The following is an 18,209-nucleotide window of genomic DNA, read 5'->3' as shown; positions in this document are numbered from 1 at the left end:
AACAAATTTGTTTGTTTTAGCGATTGGCTGAATAAGAAGTAGGACTGAGTGGACTTGTAGGCTCTAAAATTTTACATCATTTTGTTTTGGAGTGCAGTTATGTAACAAAAAAAAATCTACATTTGTAAGTTTCACTTTCACGATAAAGAGATTGCACTACAGTACTTGTATGAGGTGAATTGAAAAATACTATTTTTTTTGTTTATCATTTTTACAGTGCAAATATTTGTAATAAAAATAATATAAAGTGAGCACTGTACACTTTGTATTCTGTGTTGTAATTGAAATCAATAGATTTGAAAATGTAGAAAAACATCCAAAAATATATAATAAATTTCAATTGGCATTCTATTGTTTAACAGTGTGATTAAAACTGTGATTAATCATGATTAATTTGTTTTAGTTAGTCGTGTGAGTTGACTGTGATTAATCAACATCCCTGATACCTACCTCATTGTTCTTTGTATCCCATTTTGGATAGGAGAGTATTTTTATAGAATGTGTCTTAATCAAAATACCTTTGAAATACACAGTGTAAACGCCAGACTTCTTAAGGCAAGATAGCATCATTAACCTCCAGTGCAAACAGAGTGTGATTGTACTTCCAGTGCTGCTGAATTCTTATTTAAAAACTAGTGCTTTCTAAGGGGTTAGCTCAGGAGACACAAATGGAAATAAGTGTAATAAATTCACTATTTACTTTGAAGCCGTGCTTTTTAAGAAAATACATTGGAAGAATTGTTTAAACATCTTTGGAGTGGACCAGAAGAAAAATTGGATATTTCTCCATTGCAAAGGTCAGAGAAGAAAAGCCAGCAGAGAGAAACCCTGGATGGCGGGGGGGCCCGCCGGAGCAAGTGCTCAGATGGTTGAGCAAGCAAGGTGCCTTCTTCCCCAGATCGGAGGTGAACTCACACAGATGCACCTCTGAACCCTGGGTCCTCACGGACCTAGGACAAGCACTGTGAGTGGGGCATGGTGAGGGAGCAGAGAGGGGCACAGAAAAGGAACTGCTGGTTGTAGAACTCAAGAACATGAGGCAGATGACTCTGCCCCACACACGCTGGGGTGGGTGTCCTGCTCACAGTTTTATGATTATGAATCCTGCTTGTGGCATTTTCCCTAATTAATGTTGGTGACTTCCCTCCTTTCATTAAAAGTTTCTTTTCTACACTCAGACTCTCTGCTTGCGAGAGGGGAAGTATTGCCTCTCAAAGGTGCCCGGGGTGGTGTGTAATTTTCGCAGGTTACTGGGTGGGGGCTCGAGCTGGTTCTGTGCTGTATTGTTGAAAAGGAACCTCTAGATATTGAACCCAGCACTGGTTGCTGCCGGCTCCACCTGGCAGAAGGGTTACATAAGAATGAGTCCCAGTTGGTCAGTACTGATTCTGTTCTAAAAAGGGAGTGGTCCATGCCAGGGCCTCCCCATTAAGCAGGCTCAGTATTAGCCCCACCTTAACTTAGTCTCTGATGTACTCCTGGGGCTGGAGCATAAACAGGAGTCTGCATTGAGTAACGAACCCATGTAACTTACTGCAGGTACCAACATATCTCTCCGGCAAAGGAACTCTGGAGCCAGCCACCTGAGCCAATATGATAAGAGAAGCTGAGTGGTCACGCGCAGCTGCTCAGAGTGCTGTAGCTTGCTCCTGCAAGGAATGATTTCCCATCTGCAGCTGTCATATTTGGTCCCTCCGTTTCTGGTTTTCTGCCTGGAGAGCACCCCTGGTGGTGTCCATACTCAGCCCAGCAGTTAAACAACGAGTCCCTGAAAAGACCAAGATTGATCCAAGCAAGCTGCCAGGACCCATAACGTGGGCTCTCTCTGGCAGGCTGCAATAAAGTTATTGTTGTTGATGCTCGCAGGTGCTGGCTGGTTCTGTTGATCTGTAGTGACAGAGCAAGAGCAATGAAGATGCTTTGGTAACCTGTGAGTTGAAGTGTTTAGGAGACAGCCAAGATTCTGATCTCGATGAAGTTGATGAAATGCAGTGAGTAGAGGAGAGAATACATACTATTTAGTGAACCAATTTTTTTTATACCTATTAGAAATATTCAAAAAATAGATAAAATCATAAGCAAAAAAACCTATAGCTCATATCATGCAACATGTTCTGCTAGAAGCAGGTGGGCCAATTGACCCCAGGACTGTGATAGTGCAAAACTCCAGTGTAAAGGGGAATCTTCACTGCTCTCAGCACCCTCAGTGGTCTAGTCACAATTCCCTTAATGTATTAACCTATAGCAGTGGTTCCCAAACTTTAACAACCCATGAACCTCTTTCACTAAAATGTCAAGTCTCGCGAACCCCCTCCTAAAAATGAATATTTCCAGGGGTTTTCTCCTTTACCGGAGTATAAATGATAAAAAGCAGTGATCTTGGAAATATAAAATTTGTTTTTATGACATGCTCATTACACACTATTTATTATTATTATTTATCATTACAGTATTTTTATTATATTATGAAAACTCTTCCAAGATCTCACTTTCGTAGCTTGTATCACTTTGAATAAGACTGTTATAAGACAAGGCTCCTATGTTTCATCAAGGAGTATCAGATGTGAAACAGCATAAAGGTATTTAAGAAGCCAACTCAAAGAGTTCCTCCTACACAAGCATTCAGGTCCTGAGCAGTCCAGGCAAACAACGCACATTTCAACAAAGCTTAAACTTGTTCTTCATAGTCATTTTAAAAACAATACTAGCTGCCTATTTAATTTTTAAAACAGCAATAAATATCCACCTCCCTTTCCATTTCTTATAAGGAGTCTTGAAGTTTAAATCTCCTCAGTGTGATAGAGATGCTTGCTTTGATCTGCTTAGCTCTTGGAAGTCCAGGGGCTCTGGGCTGCTGGCCCCGTGCTGCCCGGGGCCCCTAGGGACAGCTCTGTCCGCCATTAGGGAATTTTTTCTCGAGAACCCCCTGTAACATTTCGTGAACCCCCAGGGGTTCACGAACCCCAGTTTGGGAACCACTGACCTATAGCTTTCTCTTAATGTATTATCATTTCCTACATACATATCTTAATAGGTTTGCTATTAATAGGAGTGTGATGTTAAAGATAATTATTTATGAAGTCCTGGTGTTTTATAGCTATATAAAATACCAAGGTCTCTACTGTCTCTGCTCACAGTATAAATTAGATCACTAACACAATGAATTGATGGCGAGGAAAGAGGGACCAAAACAGTCAGAATACTGTTTTCCAGCTCAAAATAGATTGCATATATTTTTTTGCTTTTTCTTGTGTGGAAAGAGTGGGTTTTAAAACAGTCATACCAGCCAGGTGCTGGAGTGGTGGAATACCAGCTGAAAGAAAGCTGTTTTAAGGAGACATTTGAAGGAGGAAATTTAGGTCCACAAGAAGGAGGAGCTCTAAGCTTGACAAGAAAAAGAGATACAGAGTAATAAGTGGAAGAAAGAGGGAAAAGAAAAGAAAACACCAACTGCTCCAAGGCATGGAACATTCATAGTGCAAACCAAATGTGCAAATCCCTCCCCCCACACAGGTAACGGCACTCAGTTCCGCAGACAATTACTTGTTTTGTGCACTTCTGCACACATTTACATGCAAACCCACCTCAGTCACCAGGCAGCAAGCACCTGCTTTTTTAAAATGGTTACTTATTTTGAATTACCATGGAAACATCATCACACACTTTGGCATATTTTCTAGATTTTTAGAATACATTTTAATAACTTTATTCTGCATCTCCCAAATCCTTCATGCATACCGATCAGTGGCACTGAGTGATTGTGAAGATATGAATTTCTTCTCCCTCCACAACATACAGAGGGCCCATTGCATGTCCCAGTAAAGCCAATGGAAGACGCCAATTGATTTCAATAGGAAGTGGATCAGACCCGTAGACACTTCATCTCTGTAAATCTCCCTGTAAAAACCAGTAGCTTATAGTTTACTTTCTCCATAAAGCATGTTGTCCTCTGTAGGAGGGTTTCCACAAATACATTTCTCTGTATACAATTTATTTTGAGCTACAGCAGTATTCTTCAAAAGTATCACAAAATACTTCATAATGAGACACACCATAGATATATTATTTGGGGTTGGATACAGAAGCTTCTTAGTGAGGCAAAATAGAAAGTCATAAGGAATATAGAGAAGAATAAAAGAAAAGAAAATATATTGATTTTTTTATATTATTAGTTACTTTTATTAAAGTAGTGCCTAATGGCCAACTGAAAACTGAACCCCACTATGCTAAGCTCTTTACAAATACAGAATAATAGACAGTCCTTGCCCCAAAGAGCTTACAATCTAAATAATGATGCACATCACTAAAGTTTCTGAGCACCTCAACATGCAAGTATACTTGCCAACAAATTTAAGTGATGGGTGAATACAGGACGTGGACAGACGCACTAATGGGGAAAGAAAGGAAAAAGTGACTGTGGATTAGGGTTAATTGTAGGCTAAAAAAATATGAAGGTAAAAATGGAAAAGAGAAAGCATAGTAGCTTGGGAGATGGAGTTCCGGTGGGGGAGAGAGAGGACATCAACATGCAGGGCCAGATTAACCTTTTGTGGACCCAGTGCCACACATATTTGTGGGCCCCTCTGGGAGCAATGGAGCATGGTGTGGGGAGGTGGGTCCCCGGAGCTAGGGACCAGCCAGGGGAAATGGGGCATTGCATAGCGGGGGTGGCCCCGCTCTGCCCAGCCCAGTGTGAGGGCACTATTTACAAACCAGCAGACATTGGCTTGCCCAGCCCTGAGCTGCCAGCATGCCAAACTTCCCCTGTGGGGTGGGCCCATGCCACACCACACAGCCCCCCTGCCCAACACCGCCCCGACTCCCTATGCCCAGCGACCCCCCGGTCCCGCTATGCCCAGTGCTACCCCCCAGAAAAACCACCACCACAAATGCACAGCGACCTGCACACCACCACCCCTGCCCAGTGCCCCCCTGCCCACACACTACCCCCACTCCCTAGCACCCCAACACATACAGATCTCCCCCACCCAGCCCTGCCTGCCTAGCGCTGGTGCCTGCAGTGGAGGAGGCGTTTCTTACAGAGACGTGGGGGAAAGGGGGCGCGGGAGCCGCCGACTTTCCCAGCCTACCGCTTCTGCAGAGCAGCAGGGAGAAGCAGGCCCCAGGGGGCCTGAAGTGGACAGTCACTGGAGCGGCAGCAGCTAAGGGCTCCTCTCTGCCTCTGGGTGAGGGGAGGGGACACGGTGCGGAGGAGCCGGCGGGCAGGGGCAGGGGGTGGAGAGAAACCCTGGGCTGGCTGAATGGCCGAGAGGAGTCAGCAGCTCAGGGCGCAGTGCAAGTGGAGTGGGCCAGGCTGCGGCCGCTTTTGAGCATGGGCCCGGTGCCATGGCGTCACTGTAAAGCCGGTACTGTCAACATGAAGACTGAGTTCATGGCAAAGAGGAGAATATATGACATATATGGCCCTATTTTCAAAAGTGCTGAGCTTCTGTAGCTCCCACTGAAGTCACTGGAACCGAACCTGTGGGAGCTCAGCACTTCCGAAAACCATGCCAATATATATACCAGGTCACCACCTAAATACACAAAATGGCCATTTTGATTCTTCTTGGGAAAATGTAAGATAAGAGTCAGGAATCTGAAGCTCCACGGTGTGTTGCCATGAAAATATCATCAAGTGAGAGAAATAACTGTACCCTTGAAGTTGAAGGCATCTGATCGTATAGTGCAGTTTAAGGAACAAAGTTTGTTGGTAAAATAGTGAAAGCCACCGCAAGCATGCTGTTATCTTGAAAAAATTGAAGACATGTTGTCAAATTTATATTCCCTATGATGTATTATTCATAGACATCGTATTATTTTCCAGAAACCTTCTGAAAAAGTTATAAACAAGCCATTTGTCTCTTGCTACCTGAATCTGGACAGAAATGAGACTGGATAAAAATCACATTACTATATCAACTGACCTACACTTTATTCCACGGCACAGCTGCCTTGTCCACTCTCTATGGCAAAACAGCTGACTACTGGTTTAACACACTTCTTTTTCAGATGAATAAAGAGCCATGATGGAGGTGAGAATATTTTTGAGCCGTTAGCCTATAAACAAAATCTCAATCCAGAGGCCTCTCAATAGTCCTTTACTATACACAGCTGCACTAAATGACAGATTCAAGCTGAGATGAACTGACATCAACTGCTAATTAAACAAGCCGTGACCAACAGATGGGAGCACTCTGCTTTATTACAATGACATTATCCAAATGCTAAATGAGCTATGGGAAATGAGAAAGGGAAACAAGCGTGTCCCTGGAAATATAAATAGCTAATAGGGGGGAAACAAGTCCACTAGCTTGCCAGTTGTCACAGCTTCCCTCTTGAACAGTTTCTAACATGCTTTAAGCAGCTGGATTTGTTGTGGAAGGGGATAAACAATTAGCCTTTTCAAAGGTCTCCCAACTACTTCAAATAGCTTTGCTACATTACGTTAAATCCCACCCCATTACAAAATAAAAAGGAGCATTTTTGTCTATAATTCACTAACACATCACTTATTGCATCATATATTTGCATTCAAATGTATCATTTCATATCTATACTTCTCTAGAAAGTTTCTCTCTTATTTTCTATTTTCTCCTTTCCTGCAAGTGACTTACTAGGGCACCATTTGAGTTAATTCACATAAATACCACATGAAATTGACAATTATAATTCTAGGCATTTTTGGGGGTGGGGAGGAGAGAGAAAAGGTAGTGGGCAGACAGAGAGAAGCATTTTTCTGTGGAAACAAATGCAAGCAAATAGCTTCATGTTATTTTAAAAGTGTTTATAGAAGCAATCACAGTAATAAGGGTATGATTATATATTTGTTAATCTTGTTTTATTATTTATATTATTTTATTTATTAAATAGTTTAATAAAACTTGGGTTTTATTGGTCATATTGAGTGAAATCATGGTGCCAGTGCAGGTTGATGGGTGTTTTACCATTGACTTGAATGCCAGGATCCCAACCATACTCTATAAATATAGCAAGAGAAACTAAGGAAGAGGAATGAGAGGAGCATATATTAAAATAAGAATGTAGTGAATACAGTTTTGGTATAAATAGGAACAAGAGGCATAGTGGAGTTCAAGACAGAGGTTGCAATAACAGTAGTGCATAATATTATACTCTAACTTATACAGGACTGTGATGGGTAGGGCCCTATCAAATTAATGGCCATGAAAAACACGTCACGGACCGTGACATCTGGTCTCCTGCCGTGAAATCTGGTCTTTTGTGTGCTTTTAGCCTATACTCTACAGATTTCACAGGGGGAGACCAGCTTTTCTCAAATAGGGGGTCCTGACCCAAAAGGGGGGAGTCACAAGATTATTTTAGGGTGGCGTAGTATTGCCACCTTTACTTCTGTGCTGACTTCAGAGCTAGGTGGCCAGACAGCATTGGCTGTTGGCCAGGAGGCCAGCTCTGAAGGCAGCGCCCCGCCAGCAGCAGCGCAGAAGTAAGGGTGGCAATACTATACCATGCCATCCTTACTTCTGCACTGCTGCCTTCAGAGCTGGTGGCTGGATAGTGACGGTTGCTGACTGAGGGCCCAGCTCTGCAGGCAGCAGTGCAGAAGTGAGGGTGGCAATCCTTACATCTGCGCTGCTGCTGGCGGTGGCTTTGCCTTCAGAACTGGGATCCCGGCCAGCAGCCGCTGCTCTCCGGCTGTCCAGCTCTGAAGGCAGCGCCACCACCAGCAGCAGCACAGAAGTAAGGGGAGCAGTACCGCAACCCCCCCCCCCCACACACACACACAATAACTTTGCAACACCCCCCCAAAACTCCTTTTTGGGTCAGGACCCCTAAAATTACAACACTGTGAAATTTCAGATTTAAATAGCTGAAATCATGAAATTTACAATTTTAAAATCCTATAACCGTGAAATTAACCAAATTGGACCGTGAATTTGGTAGGTCCCTAGTGATGCGGTTCACTCACCACTGCAGTGCCTCCTGCTGGCTGTCCCAGGGATTAGCTCTGCTAGCCAGTGCACCCTCTTCTGGTGCTATCTCGCCCACCATCACTTCTGCTCCTGGAACGGTGTCATTCGAAGGACCACAACAACTTCTGCAGGACACAGCCCTTCAGCCATGTCACACTCTGTTATCTCCCCTTCTGGGGGAACTGCAGACCACTGTCCAACCAATTCCCTCAAAGGCAACTGCAGCCAATTGTTTGGCCACTTCCTCAGTGGCGGCTGGGGGGCAGGTGGAGACCCAGGCCCACCCACTACTCTGGGTCCCCAGCCCAGGCATCCTGTAGATGGCTGCCACTTACTGCATCCCCTCCAACTCTTCAGTTCATTTCCCTGGGTCATTTCCCCATGGCCCTCAGCACCCTCTTTTCCCTTGCCTCAGGACCCCAGCCTGCAAATCCCTGCAGCCAACAAGGAGCCATCTTTTGCTTCCCCGTACCCCAGTGGTTGCTAGCAACTCTGCTCTGTCCAGGGTGCTGGCACTCCTTCCTCCTGCTAGGAGCCTGACCTTTCCCCCTTGAGCTCCAGGCAGCTACTGACTTTGCTCTGCCCTGCAGCTCTTCTTATATGGATCTACCAGGCCCTGATTGGCTGTTCCTCACAGCCCCTCTCTAATTGGCTGTCTCTTGCGCAGCCTCTCTAGGGCTCTCGCTAATTGGCTGCCTGCTGTACAGCCTCCCTAGGGTTCTATTAATCCCTTATGGGCCAGTGTGGGCCAGATGCCCCATCACAAGGCCCAGTCATGGAGTCCATATTCATTCAAGTCAATGGATGTTTTTCATGAGTAAGAACAGGCCTGGGCCACTGATTACATGCAATCAGGTAACAGTCAAGAATATTTTAGCTGAAAGTGTGCTGGCTTGTAGAAATTTCAAAATCCTCTAACAAGTTTGCTTTAGTACATTCATACAGTACCCAAAAGCAGTAAATATATTAGGCTTCATCAAGTAGATTTTTCCAGTTGTATAAATTTACCTTGCTAGCTAAAGAAATTAAGAACTATATTGTGCAACCCTTACTCATGCTAGGGAGCTCCTACTCCCTCTAGTAATCCTGCTGAAATCTATGAAATGTTAAAATGTATGTATGAAATCTATGGGACTTCTTATGTGAGCAAGTGTTCACCAACACAAGCGAGGGTTGCACATTCTGGCTCTATGAGTGATCAACTAAAGCCAGACATTTGAGGACTGGGTAGGCTAGCTGCAAAGACACACTGAAAGCGTATCTCAAGAAAACTGATGTGGACATCTCACGTTGGGAGGCGCAAGCACTAACCGACCCCAATGGCGCCACAGGAGGCATCAGGCAGTGGCCTGCTTTGAGGAGAAGCGCCTTGCCCTTGAAGCTGAAAAGAGAAAGAGAAGGAAGGAAAAAGAAATAACTCCCAGCAGGCAGCTGACGCACCAGGAAACGTCTACGCCTACTGCGGGCGGATCTGTGGTTTCAGGATCGGACTCCTGAGTCATCTCAGGACCCAGATGTAAATTCATGGTAGAGATCCTCCTCGAATCGAGGGATCACCAATGATGATGAGGCTAGCATGGTTTTTAAAAGGCGGCACTTTTTCATGGTGCCAAATATTTCTCCCATATTACACAAGTGTGAAAGGGCTAGAGAAAATATGCTGCACAATTATGAACAAGAAGTTCTCATACTACAGGCAAACAATCAGGAGTATCGAGTAATTTGTTTTTATACAAATGAAAAGACATTCAAATTACTCAGGTATTAGAAACGATGTGGGAGGATTATAAACCTTTTAAATAAACCAATGCCCAATTCAATAGACTGCCTTCAGAAATCAAGCAATCAAGCAATAAGTGTAACCTCATTACTGTAGGATGTATTCAGGCTATTATAAGTTATTAGTTTGTTTTTAACTATTAATGGAATTTACAACTATTCAAAAAATTTCTTTTGAATTGCTGAGATGTTGAACTCCTTTTTAAATCTGCCTTTAACAAGAACAATTAAGAAGTACTGAAGACTTTGAAAAATAATGGCAAACAGCACTGAAGAGCACACTTGGAAAGTTTGAACATATAAATCAAAGGCTTTTGGGTGTATAAAGGTCATCATATTAAGGTGCTAAGGGCCAGATTTTAAAAGGCATTTAGGTGTCTAAAGATATAGATAGGCACCTAGTGGGATGTTCAAAAGTACCTAAGCAGATTGGGTGCCTAACTAATAAAGCAAACGTGGTACTGAACTTTAAAAAAAGAAAGCAGAGTAATCCTGGGAACTAGTATTAGGTAAGTTTAACTTCAATCTTTAGTAAAATAATGAACAAATATTAACCCCCTAACACATAACAGGCACACGTGATCCATTTTTCATGAGGTAGCAAACAATTCCAGAATGAAAGGGTTAGGAAAAAATGTAAATATCTAGGACCAAATTTTCAAAGGTATATAGGGCACCTAAAGATGCAGATAAGCACTTTTAAAAATCCCACTAGGTGCCTAGGAAATCAACAGGAGTTTAGGCCTTTAAAATCTAGTCTCTAGAGATTAATGGAACAACGCATTCATAGGACACAGCTCTGCAATCCTCACTCATGTTGCTGAGTACTTACTCATGCAAGTAATCCAACTGGTTTAAACAGGAGCATTTGTCTAAGTGCTCATCAGTATGACTGAGGGTTGCAAAGATGGGATCTCAATAAGCAGCACATATAGCACCAGACTGTCAACTAGTGTAAACTGCCAGATTACACCAGATGAGGATCTGGCCCACGAGAAAAAAATTATACCAGGCAAACTTGGATTTTTTCATATTTGTTTATTTATTTATTTAAATAGCATTAAAATAAATAGTGGATGTATGGAATAAACTACATGCAGTATGTCTGGCATTTAGTAACATATTGACACTGGCTCACAAATTTTTATTTGCAAAATTAATTCAAATTTTCTTGGCTATGATAAGCACTATCATATACACTGAAAACTGACTGAACACCTGCAAACAAAGAGTAACAATACTCAACAATGTGTCAAGTTGTGGGAATGCATTCAAAGAAATCCTGTAGGGATCAGTGTAAGGACCGGTTTTATATAACATCTTTATTAACTGTATGAATATCAGAGGTTCTCCTACACTTCCATCCACTCTGAGACACAAAGGGGTATGCAAAAAAAAATGGTAAAGCCAATGGTGCCATAAAAAGGGGACTCTTAAGCATGTTCCACCTCATGCCACCTAGAAGAATCTCCTTTGTGGGACTCAGATGGCCAAGGCTCTGCAGATCTGGGTAAGGCATTGCCGGGATGGGCCAAGGTGATAGCCACTCTCCTCAGATTCATCCTTCCTTCAACCTGCAGGGAATTAGTAACAGAAGAGTTAATGGGTTCTCATGTTCATTCACCCTCTGCACACTGGAATACTGGGGAGTTCAGAGATATCTACCGGCAGGGAGCCAGTCATGACGTGGCTCCTGAGGAAGCTGTGCTGCTACAAGGATGGTGAGAAACCTGGGCAGTACTACAGTATCATGCTACTTCAGTACGAGACAGATGTAGACAAACTGGATGGAATTGACACAAGAGCAACAAAAGATGAGTACTGATTTATGAGGAAAGATCAGAAGAGCAACACACAAATAGCTTGACTTAATGATGACTGAGGAGTAAACATAATAAATATCGGGAGGGTCTAAGTAAATACCCAGGATGTAGAGAAATTTGCTTAAGGCTGATACCAAGGGACATAACTAGTATAAATAGATAAAAATCAAGAAAGCAATCTCATCCTGATGCTGAGATTAGCTAGTCTGTGGAATAGTCTCCCAATGAAAATGGTGGAAACTTCATCATTTGCAACATTTGAAACTAGACTGAACAAACCTCCAGAAAATATACTGCAGGGACCTTTCTGTAGTGGCAGGGGAATGGACTAAATGACCCAACAGGTCAGTTCCATCTCTAATCTTTATGATTTTATGACTTGAATCAAATAATTTGTTCCCCACTTCTTTACCTTCAGTTGCCTCTTTGTCACTAGGCAGTGAATTTATTTCTTTGTTTTTCACTTCCCTCCTGGAGATAAATAAAAGATCATCAGAGTCTGAAGTCTTCTCCCGGGGATGCTTTTTGCTTTCTACTTTCCCTTTTTTCTTCTTTTTTCCCCCATCTTCTTTCAATTTTTCCCCCTTTTCTTCTTCTTCTTGTGGAGATGAGTTCTGGATGGATTTCTCAGCCTGTACATTTGGGCTAGAAATCAGAAGAGAAGATTCACTGATATACATCTGTGTGTGTAAATGTGGTATATCATGCTATTTCAAAACATTCATCTTTATTTTATTATTTTAACATTTTGTATGTCATCTTTCCCCACCTCCCACTGTGTTGATAAGAAAAAGACTCATTGTGCTGACAGTAGCCTTGTGAAGTCGCCAGAGTTGGAAGAATGAGCCTGAAGTTAAGCATCACAGTGCGGATCTTTTTAGAATGCCTCACATAACAAGTTTCAGGTAGGAACCACATGATTGACTAAACTCCCTGAAAACGGGGACTATAATAGAAATGTTGACACAATCTTTATTCAAGCAATGCAAATGGCACAGCCAGCATTAGTACTGATTAACGTGCAGCTAATGAAATACAACTGTCTAATGATTTTTAATGCACAGTTTTTCATAAAAGAGGAAAACACTCATTAGACACTGTGTGCTAGACTACAAAAAGCGATGAATATAAAGTAATGTCATGGACAGCGTTGAATCTTTACGATTCAATCGGTGAATTAAGTTAGTCAGTGCATGGAAGAGGACAGGATGCATATCTACATGACATAAAAGTAAAGTGTTAAATAATATGGGAGAAACTGTTACACTTCCATGAGAACATTATTCCATTTACAAATATCTGAATGGAAAACAATAAAATACTGTAGCTGAGAGCTTACTCGCAAAAGGGGAAAATTCTGCACTAGTAATTGTGTTCATCTGAGGCCACCTTCTCCCATCATAGAGAAAACAATTCTATAGAGCTGTAAAGCCCCAGCTATCAAAGAGGCAGTGTTGTCTAGTGGATAGAACACTGGACTAGGACTCAGAAAATCTGGGTTCAATGCCCTGTTCTGTTATTCATCTGCTGGGTGACCTGGACAAGTCTCCTCAACTGCTATACACCTCAGTTTCCCCATCTGTAAAATGGGGATTATGATACTGCTCTCTTTTGTAAATCACTTTGAGATCTACTGATGAAAAGCACTGCATTTAGAGCTAGATATATTACCAAGAAGCAGGAGGAAAAAACACAACCACAAGAGACAGATCAAGCCAGGCTCCAACCCGTTCATAAAACAGACTAAAAATGCAGCAGAATTAGAGATACGTATAGAAAAATATAGATTATTTAGGCAGGATGGACAGATGAGTAGCATGAAAGAAGAGCAAAGACTACAACAAATATTATTGCCAGCACATAATTTTCTTTTCTTTTCCCATCCTAATCTAAAAAGCAAAATTCAATACAGCAAAGCAAACAGGAGTGGTGAGTAGCAAAAATATGGAGGTGCTTAGGAGTGCTTGTGGCTGGCTGGCTTAATGACTGAGCCAGCCAACTCAGCCAGCCAACTCAGAGTGAATGACTGAGGCTAGGTCTACACTACCCGCCTGAATCGGCGGGTAGAAATCGATCTCTCGGGGATCGAATTATCGCGTCTCGTTGGGACGCGACAATCGATCCCCGAATCGACGCTCTTACTCCACCAGCAGAGGTGGGAGTAAGCGCCGTCGACTGGGAGCCGCAGAGGTCGATTTTGCCGCCGTCCTCACAGCGGGGTAAGTCGGCTCCGATACGTCGAATTCAGCTACGCTATTCACGTAGCTGAATTTGCGTATCTTAAATCGACCCCCCCCCTGTAGTGAAGACCTGCCCTTAGTGGATGTGAAGGAGAGAGGGATGGAATTAATGATGTTTACGGGGAAAGACAAAACAGAATTCCATAGGATTCTTGAGTGGAATCCATGATCTTTTTATCCATGACAAACAACCAGCCTTAAGGGAGGCAGTGTGGCTTACTAGTTAGAGCACTGGACTGGGACTCAGAAGACCTGAATTCTATTCTTGGTTCTGTCACTAGCCATCTGGGTGATGTTAGGCAAGTCACTTCACCTTTCTGTGCCAGTTTCCCCATCTGTAAATGGGGATAATTATATTAATCTGTTCTGTAAAGTGCTTTGAGATCTATGAATGAAAAATATACAAGAGTTAAGTGTTTTTGATTACTATAGCCATTGACCACGGCCAATGGGAGCTGTGGGGACGGCACCTGTGGGCGGAGGCAGCGTGCAGAGCCACCTAGCCACACCTCCACCTAGGAGCAGCAGGGACATGTCGCTGCTTGTGGGGAACTTTGATTTATTTGGTTTCTCCTCTTTCTCTGGCTGGATTTTGATGAGGGTAACTACTTTCCCCCAAACATATCTGAAGCCATAGGAAAGAAGGAATCTCTCCTGCTTCATTAATCAGGTTTATTATATTCCATAAGGCTTTCATGTTCCCTCTTTTTTGGAGAGGGGACAGTAGGAGCTACTGCCTCGACCTTAAAGCCCAGAAGAAGGATTTCTACCACACAACACACGGCCTGCTAATAAACTCTGAAATCTATCACTTCTCAGGGATACTTCAAATGGGTTCATGGCTCAGGCTATGTAAAGGCCAAACAGAAACACAGATTTACCTGGAAACCAATATAAGTTCACATCCTATTCTAATCAGCAAACATCAGCTGAGGTCTACATAAGTTCACCCTCTCCAAGCCATTCCCCAGACTCAAGCCCAATAAGACACTGAGTACTCTAAATACATTTCATAATTTGAAGCACAAGTTCATATCACAAAACACATCTTAAAATAAAATAAAAACCAGCCCATCACTAACACTATCTCCAATTTCCAGCGTTTTCTCACTTCGAACTTCCTGTTATTAAGAACCAAACTAGCACCTCCCACCAATCTGATACAGTGCAGCTCCCTGCCAGGGAACAAAAGCGTGAAGTAGACAATTAACAACCTTCACATCCAAACACTTAGTGGATCAGACACACATGGTGATGTGTCCAGGACCACCCGACCTGAATGAACCCTGTTCTAGTTTAAAAAGCTACTTGTTATTGTATTAGATATGGAAAAACTAAAGCAAAAGTGAATACAAAACATGCTTCTCTCCCCTCCTATATTTTAGAATGCACATAACCAAAAGTTTACATATTTCAGTTCAAACATACTCACAGCAGGCAATCCACCATATGGGCCATTCTTATATAACGGCAGGAACAGGCATACTTTGTTTGGCTGATTTTAATAAGCCCACTTCGTATACAGTGTTTCTGCAATAACACAATCAAATTCATTCAATTTAGATCAGTGACTTCTAAACCTCAGAAACAGCAGTTAAGAATAAAGGAACGCATAAAAAAACCCAGGCATTTTGGTGCAACCGTAAGAAACATCTGAAAAACCAAGATGACAATTTCCTAATGATAAGTACAATTTCTTTATCATACACAATGAGAAAAAAAGATAAAATTACCATAATAATCTCCAACAAACAAAGGTAACAAAACACAAAAAAATAGTTTTATTTTATCCCATGAAAAACAATCCTTATTCTTCACATTTGCAGTCTGGAGCCTGTGAAAGCCAATAAATAGATTACGGAGAGTAGAGTAATGTTTGTCTACACTCCTTATCAGTTTGTCCATTATGTTGGCCCATTACTTGGCTCTGAAATTTGATTTGATTTTGGTCAGCTGGAAGGGTGAATGGAACAATGTGCTCTTTAGCCAGGCCAGTTATTTCTGCCTCCTCAAAAACAGAATTATAATAATGCCATGGCAAACTTCATATCCTTTCACAGGTCTACTTACTTTCTTATTGTTGTACTTCAAAACTGTGTAGAGTTTATCATCTGCTTCAACTCTTTTTGGTGTTGCTATAACAACAGCAGGCATATAATAATCATTTCCTGTTTGTGTCCCAGTTCTGGCGAATACATAGTCTCCAACCTGTGTACCAGAAAAGAATTAGGTTGCAAGAGCTTCATAGCATACCAGTTTTAAACGACGGTTTGACTGTACAAAACAACATGCTAATCCAGTCTAATGGCTTAAAATGGAACACTAGAGGAAAATACAAAGGTACCAATCATGCCATGTGCTGACTACTCTCAACTCCCACTGGATCAGCACCTCACAGGATCATGCCTTAAATCAGCATCCTATGGAAACGTCCTACAAAATTTCAGAGGGATCAAGCTAACAGGCTACTAAAGAAATTATTCCAACCCTTTATCCCTTAGAATTTAATAGAGAATTATATTTTTGTTTATGTTTTTAAACACCACATGGAATTCTATAATAGGAATATATTTTTAATTGAATTATATAAGGTGATTTTTAAAACCCTATAGAAAGATTATAACTTTCTATTAAACCTGACAGACACTTCCAGAATTGGACTCTCCACACAGAATACAGAGACATACTATTAATATCAGCAGGAGTTCCTTACATTATATAGGGAAAGAATCAAGTCCCTGGTTTTAATTGTAACCAAGGCAGGGTAGACCATTGCTTTTTGTACCCATCATCCCTGTCTCTGCTAAAATAAGCCCCATTTGAAAGAAGAATTGTGATGATAGATGATTAGCTAGCTAATTTAAATACAGAAATGGAATATGATTTTTTTTTCATTATTGTTCTTTGGGGTTAGTAAAAGGGTTTTTTTGTTGGATTAAGCACATACAATGAAAAATAAATGGCTAGAGCCTGCTGTAAGTTATAGTGTGAGTAAAAGGGTTTGTTAGGTTCCTATGCTGTGAGTGTAAATTAATTATGTGTATTGTTGGGAAACAGTAAGACCACTTGTGCTGAGTGACCTGCCCAAAAATACTATGTGTGATTTTAAAGAGCAAAGATTCTAAACTCTTATCACATATCATGTAATAACAAGTGACAAACAGAAGAAATACTGGAAATAGCATGGAACCAAAGGAAATTTCTATGAATGGAGAATCTTCTTTAACATTTACAAATTTATCCAAAATACAGAAATGATCAAACTATTACGTATCATCGTGCTCATATGTGAACTGCAGAATAAAGTTAATGATGCACATATGCTGCCTTAAAAAGTAATAGTTTTTCACCTGCAGTGATGGGCAAGGCATAGCACCCCCGACAGGTATAATGAACTTTATTGGTACAATCTGTGTCTCTCCATGGCTGAAGTCAACAAGTGCCTGGGAGGAACTGATAGGAACTGTGATAAAGAGTAAGAGAAAAACATGAAAAATATAATATTAAAATTACATATAGTATGTTTACCAATATATAAGAAGGCTAAAAATCCTGTAGCCTGTAACATGTCCCCATATTTCCTGTAGTAGAATCTACAATATTTGCACTGGCACTGACAATGTACATTGTACTGTACAAGTCACACACAAAAAGAAAGTCACTGCCCCCAAAGAATTTATAATATAAAGCCCGAGTTCTGCAAAATAATTATGCAAACAAGAAAAAGAAAACAGGAAACCCACCTGGAGATCATGTAAGAAACCCAAAGCAACTATCAAAACCTGCTGACAGCCATTCAACACAAAAAGAAAGAGTGGAACCAGCTACAACAACTCCACAACCCACTGAACTTCAACTCCAGGATAAACCATGACACCAAGACCCACCACATGGACACTAAATGACACCCCAACGTCATCAATATATCCAGAGTACCTCTTACCGGAGCTGAATTATCTGTACTCTCCAAGGAACTGAACTTCTGCCCCACCATAGAACCTGATACAATACTAACACATGGAGAACTTGAAGAATTCTTTCACTGACTCCTCCTCAAAGAATTCTTTTACAATAAGGACACCACCACCCACAACCACCACCTCCCCACCAACAGTCATAAGAAAAAAGAATCATCAGACTAGACACTCCACAATGGACAAAACAACACACTTAATCATTACATTGATTGCTTTTGGGGAAAAAACTGACTGTGAAATCCACTACAATCGCTCAACCACCAAGATGACAGCTATACAGTCCCTGAAATCCAACCACCAGATAGGGATCAAGCCAGCAGACAAAGAGTGCTGTCACTGTAGTTTTCAACTGTGATGACTACATCAACAAAACCAACCGATAACTCTCCAACATCACTTACTATAAAGAACTCAAAGAAGACCCCACACCACAATTCG

The 18,209-nt window shown here is 41.7% G+C and overlaps 1 protein-coding gene across 1 annotated transcript in view; it reads right to left on the bottom strand.

The window, feature by feature from the left end:
* Positions 1-11,255: 11,255 nt before the first annotated feature.
* Positions 11,256-18,209, bottom strand: part of LOC113406302 (von Willebrand factor A domain-containing protein 3B-like) — a gene marked incomplete at its 5' end in the record, with an annotated part of 114,741 nt that continues 107,787 nt past the window's right edge. Inside the window, 5 exons of the mRNA XM_026650381.1 lie at positions 11,256-11,305; positions 11,967-12,199; positions 15,227-15,324; positions 15,865-16,002; positions 17,145-17,257. Of these exons, the coding sequence (XP_026506166.1) occupies positions 11,301-11,305; positions 11,967-12,199; positions 15,227-15,324; positions 15,865-16,002; positions 17,145-17,257 (587 nt within the window). The remainder of the gene's footprint in view (positions 11,306-11,966; positions 12,200-15,226; positions 15,325-15,864; positions 16,003-17,144; positions 17,258-18,209) is intronic.

This window comes from Terrapene carolina, unplaced genomic scaffold (genome assembly GCF_002925995.2).
Source record: "Terrapene carolina triunguis isolate 2854851 unplaced genomic scaffold, T_m_triunguis-2.0 Scaffold25, whole genome shotgun sequence".
Taxonomy (NCBI): Eukaryota; Metazoa; Chordata; order Testudines; family Emydidae; genus Terrapene; species Terrapene triunguis.
Note: the sequence above shows the minus strand (reverse complement) of the source record. Positions and strands in the feature narration are given on the sequence as shown.